Below are 5,713 nucleotides of genomic sequence, written 5' to 3'. Positions count from 1 at the left end.
AAAGTGAAACTATTCAAAAATATGCCTGTAACTGTACAGCAAAGGGTTTCAATTGCATTCGGTATCGTGTTGTCAAAAAGACGCAAGAGAGTTTCGTTTTTAATTGTAAATAAATGCACTATAAGACGCCTCCGTTTGCGGTGGAAAAAAACCCGAGAGAAAAGCTTCCACCATTTCTTGGCTGCAGTTCCTGTGACATTTCCAATATCAACAAGAGGGCACAGTCTCCGGGCCCTGACGTCATCCTGAGCTGTACAGATGGAGGAGATTGGTTACCAGCGTGCGCCTCTCTTACGTTCGCCATTAATTTTATGAAATATTATTACTGCTGCACATTAAAATATCTCGTGGAGCGGGCCAGCATTTTTTAAAGTTACAAATGCTCTGTACAAAGAGAATTGACCGCGGGTTCCCAGGAAAGGGTTAATACCATTTGGAATGAGCGGTAGAGCCAGGCCCTTTGCAACCCAGATAAGAAGTCCACATGCACGGATCTTTGTATTTGCATTTTTATTGTAAAATCAGAAAAGTCCCATTCATGACTGCACGCTTCTATTTTTAGCGTAGTTGAATCATTAATTTCCAGTGCTAAGAATCCCCTTTCACTGCCCTCTGTGTGCGTGTTTTTTTTTGAAATAGTGTTCTCCTTGCTCTAACTCACATTTCCGCCTTGCTGTGCTCCCACAGTTTGCAGTGTTAAGCCTCGCCCTCTCTCGTCCTTGCAAATCTGCAGAGCAAGCGATGCATGGCGCCGGTGACGCGCTCCCGGACCTTGGCATTCCAACAGGAATGTTAGTAAACGGAGCTCTTATTTACATTATTGTGTATGTGAGCGGGGAAGCCAGTGCGCAAGCGCGGCTCCAGCCACCACCTCTCGTGTATTCAATTCCGCAGGGGAGGGAAAGGAGGAGAGAGACACACACACACACTCACTCACTCATACACGGTGTGGGGGAAGGGCGGAAACAATTCAGCTACGTCATTAGAGGCCCCGCGCTCTCTCTCCTTCACACACTCGGCCGCGCGCGGCGGCCAGCGCGCATGCGCGAGGGGCAACTGTCTAAGAATCTGCCGGCGTTTCTGAAAAAGACGATGGAGGGGAGAGAGAGAGAGGGAGGGAGGGGATGATTGATGGGTGACGTCACGAAGGGGGTGAGCGAGTAGCAGCGCGAGAGGGGCAGAGAAAGAGAAAGAAGGAGCGAGCGAGTCCGGGGCGCGCGCTCTGGGTACAGACACTGCCATGAAGTTGCAAGTTAGTAACCATTTCATGTAGATACTTTGTTTCTATTCTTTTTGGGGTATTGTATTTTTTTTTGCATTGGGATTGTTGCAAACTCAGCAGAAGGGGCGGGGACAGGGGGGAATCCTGTGCACACAGTGAAACACACACAACCCCCCCCCTTCCCCCAGACAGACAGTGAGACACACACCCAGACACACACTTGCCAGCGCGCACTTGGAGAAGCCCCCATACACACACATACACGGCGCCATGTCGTCCGCGGCGGTCGCCTCGACCAGGAGACAATCTTGCTATCTGTGCGATTTACCCCGCATGCCGTGGGCGATGATCTGGGACTTCACGGAGCCCGTCTGCAGAGGATGCGTCAACTACGAAGGAGCCGACCGCATCGAGTTCGTGATCGACACCGCCCGTCAGCTCAAGAGAGCACACGGATTCCAGGACGGCCGCTCGCCCGGTCCAGTTCCGACCGCGGGCAAAGCCACGCTGACTAAAGAGACCACCGCTCAGCTGGTGCACCCGGAGAGCTGCTCATCGCGCCCACCCCAGCCTTTGGACCGTTACCCCTTAGCTTCTGACCGGCCGCCTCCTCGCCTCGAATTCCCCTCATCTCGGCAGAACGGCACCGGTAACGTGTTGAACGGATACTCGAAAGCCGACGAACCACCGGAGCTGAACCGGCAGAGCCCGAACTCGAGGCGGGCGCACGGCGCGCCCCCTCCGCCCAACTTGGTGCCCATGGTGAACGGGAGTTCGCACCCTCTGCCGCCGCCGCCGCCGCCAACTCACCCGTCGCACGGCGTCAACGGGCGCCTCGTGGATGTAAACAAACGGCCGGGTGGCTCGAGCGCCGAGCACGAGGCCAAGGACAGCAAGCACCGGGCGGACGAGCTGCCCGACAGCCTGAAGAGCCGAGGCGACGACTGGGCTACCAAACCCAAGACGGTAAAGGACACGCTGCTAAGCCTACCTGCCCACCCGCCCTTCGACGTCCGATTCAAGAAGGAGCACCCTCTCCAGCACGGCCGGGTGCTCGCCTTCGATGCCACAGCGTCGGCCAAATCAGGTAAGCAATGTGAATATTCGTTGCTGCTCACGGGCTTCCCCCGTTCTGCAGATTGTCTTTATGCAAACGCACTACTGGGCAGGTAGCATTAATGCATTGCATGCAAAAACAGCTTTTCTGTTTGTATTTTTCTTAACTAAAATAATTTAAAAAGCGACAGTGTCAGGTACGTGTACTATGTACGGGAAGGTTGGGGGAGGGGTTTGCTACAGTAAAATGCTAGTTAGAGGCCATTCTGCCCTTAGTGCCCGTGCTAGCAGCGGCGCGCTCCTTCCAGGAAGTGTCGTGGGCTGTATCGGCTTGTAGTCCTTGTGTTGATGGGTCAGACCTTTAATGTAACGTCCCGACCTCCCTCCCCTCCCCCACCCCTCTCCCCTCCCCCTCCCATCAGGTACCCGAGGAGGCCGCAAGCGGAAAGCATCCCCCGAGCCTGAGTCTGAAGGTGGGGGACCCCCCCTCGGCAACAAGGTCAACGGAGAGGGGCAGTCGTGGCTGCCGCTCTCGGCCGACGGCCTGAAGGTGACCCCTGTGTCGTACGCCCCGTCACCTTCTCCACATTCGACGCCGCCGGACGCGGGGCAGAACGGACAGTCGCCCATGGCGGCTCTGATACTAGTGGCTGACAACGCGGGCAGTGTGCACTCACCCAAGGAAGCCAGTCAGGTTCACTCGACCACCCGCCGCAACAGCAGCAGCCCCCTGTCGCCGTCCTCGCTCAACCAGCGGCGACTGGGTCACCGCGACGTGCCGCCGGCGCCGGTGGGCACCCCTCACCCGGGCATGGAGCCGGTCCACCCGCCAAACATTCCAGACTCCTCGGTGCCCAGCAGCGTGCCGCTCTGCTGTACAATATGCCACGAACGTTTGGAGGACACGCACTTCGTGCAGTGCCCGTCGGTGCCCTCGCACAAGTTCTGCTTCCCTTGCTCCCGGGAGAGCATCAAGCAGCAAGGGGCCACCGGCGAAGTGTACTGCCCCAGCGGCGACAAGTGCCCGCTGGTCGGCTCCAACGTGCCCTGGGCCTTCATGCAAGGTGAGATCGCCACCATTCTGGCTGGAGACGTCAAAGTAAAGAAAGAGAGAGACCCGTGATTCGTTTGTGTGTTGTGTTTTTTTAAAAAAAGACACTCTTTTGAAACCTTACCCATCCACCAGAAAAACTGATTAATTGTATATATTCAACAAGTAAACATGGCTGTAAAATTTTGATTTTCAATACATTGTCTTTCTATATTTTTTGAAGATTACCGAGGTATGTTCTCATAATGACCGTCCCCAATTTTTCTCTCTGTTGATGTAAATCGTTATTATACCTTAATGGCGAAATCTTTCTGTACTGGCCTTTTCTTGGTGACAGTAACTGTTAAATGTAAGACTGTGACTAACATTGCTTCCAGAGCACTTCGCAAAAAAACCCTGAATGCTTCTAGCTGTACCTGTATGCACTTGTTAAAATTGCCAAATACAGTTTTCTGGCATTTTATTAATACCTTTTAGTGTGTGTGACTACTTCTTCCTTGTAACCAGTAAGGTTCTGGCGGGTGGAGCGTTGGTATTGTGCATTGACAAGTGCTGATCAGTGTGATGTCACTGTATACAGTAGGGCGTGAGGTTGTGTACAAGTACAAGGAACCTGCTATGGTTTGACCTTGAGAACTGCAGACTTTTCTCTTTCAGTGTGCAGAACATGGCAACACAGTGCGTGTACTTTGACTCTAGTAACGTGGCTTTTATAACTATTAGTGAGTAGTTTGCAAGGATTATTGATTTTAAAAAACTGATAGCAACTCTGGAGAGTGTCCGAATTGCCATAGGCGACACACACACACACACACACACACACACACACACACACACACACACACACACACACACACACACACACAAAACCAGGATTGTGTGGGGTAAATCTGTAAATTCACTCTCCCTTCCCTCCCCCTTTAGACTGTTATACTTGCTTGGCAATAATTCAGCCTTTGGAATTTGGCAAGGGATATAAACCTTCAACAAAGCTTCCATTTAGCTCCTTGCAAAGCCCGAACTGAGAGTGACTCTGAGCAATTTGCACTTGCCAGACAGAAAACAGGGTCTTTTATGCTAATATTTCCAGCGATTATTGACAAACAAAAGATGGGTTTGCGAAGGATGTTGCTGTGCTGTAGGAACGGAATTCTCAAGTAAACAGCACAGCAACATAAGTTCTGCACTCTCCTGTGGTTTTTGAAACCTACTATTGTGAATCTTTCCTCCGGCAGAAAATAAACTATAGAACAGCACAGGAGCAGACCCCTCGGTTCCCAGTGTTGTGCAGAACCAATTAAACTAGTCATCAAATGTCCATATCATTCTATTTCCCTCACATTCACGTGCTATCTAATCATCTCCAATGTATCTGCCTCTACCACCGCCGCCAGCAGTGCATTCCAGACACCCACCACTCCACGTAAAGAAAAGTTGCCCCTCACATCTCCTTTGAATTCGATCCCTTGATGTAGATCGGGGCGGTGGGGGTTGGCGGTACTTTAGCGTGAGGACCCGTGAGAATGGTGCACTTAACTTTTGCTGCATCACTGTACTTCAGGGGGAGGGAATTTGCAACATCAGCAGTAGGGACAGATCACGTGACTTCCCCTGACACAAAAGACTGATCTCAGATGTAGATTCGTGATCAGGCATCTGCAAGTTTCGGTGCGAGAGACGCGAGGGAGGAGCACACGTTTACTATTGCAATAGGAAGAACTGTTTTGTTTCCCCCCCCCTCCCCTTTCCCCCTTAAATGTCTTTAACCTTTATGGATTGTGCTTTTAGTTGACTTGGGCAATTTAATGCAAGGTTAAAATGTAGGAAGCCGCGTTATAAAAGCAGACCAGTGAGGACGTTTGTACAGATTCCGTCCGTCTTCTCAGTCGCTGTAAACCTGACTATGCCCGGGTGTAGATTGATCTGCTGTTTTCCTTTGAACCCGGAGAGGGTTTTTTTTGCACATTGTACAATCTTTGGATATTTAAAAAAATCACACGTTCATGTTTATTTTGCTGGATGAAACGCAGCCGGTCTGCATTAATATCTTCCTGGTTCACATGAGATCATTCAGGATCTTTTTTTAAATCTGCTTATGAGATGACAGCTCTTGGAATCCCTGAGTCACCCAATCTCTTTTGTTCTGATACAATGTGGCGTTAGCACGCCTGCTGTCACACGCTCTCCCTGCACCACAGTGCAATGGAAAGAATAAATTACAGTCGGACACCAAAGATTGACTTTTTTTTGTAAGGATTCTGAGATGGTAATGGTCTTGAAGGGGAGTGCTGCTCTAAACCTATACGGTACCGGTTCAGATTAAAAACCAGTCTATTGCACCCCCAAGTCTCGCTGCAAACCCCATTCCACCATTAGTTGGTTCA

General features: G+C 51.0%; 1 protein-coding gene across 1 annotated transcript; it reads left to right on the top strand.

Annotated features, from left to right (window-relative positions):
* Window positions 1-1,144: 1,144 nt before the first annotated feature.
* On the top strand, window positions 1,145-3,798 carry LOC140733378 (interferon regulatory factor 2-binding protein 2-A-like). The gene is made up of 2 exons (XM_073056627.1): window positions 1,145-2,309; window positions 2,701-3,798. The coding sequence occupies exons 1-2, from the start codon at window positions 1,493-1,495 to the stop codon at window positions 3,399-3,401; spliced, it is 1,518 nt and encodes a 505-aa protein (XP_072912728.1). The 5' UTR covers window positions 1,145-1,492; the 3' UTR covers window positions 3,402-3,798.
* Window positions 3,799-5,713: the final 1,915 nt, after the last annotated feature.

This window comes from Hemitrygon akajei, chromosome 9 (assembly GCF_048418815.1).
Source record: "Hemitrygon akajei chromosome 9, sHemAka1.3, whole genome shotgun sequence".
Lineage (NCBI taxonomy): Eukaryota > Metazoa > Chordata > Chondrichthyes > Myliobatiformes > Dasyatidae > Hemitrygon > Hemitrygon akajei.
This window is presented reverse-complemented; position numbering and strand designations above follow the sequence as displayed.

What these genes read in the sequence shown, in the direction of transcription:
- LOC140733378 (XM_073056627.1), top strand. Translation starts at nt 1,493, where the DNA reads ATGTCGTCCGCGGCGGTCGCCTCGACCAGGAGACAATCTTGCTATCTG. An exon ending in CACAGCGTCGGCCAAATCAG is followed by an intron (nt 2,310 to 2,700) that starts GTAAGCAATGTG and finishes CCCTCCCATCAG; the next exon opens with GTACCCGAGGAGGCCGCAAG.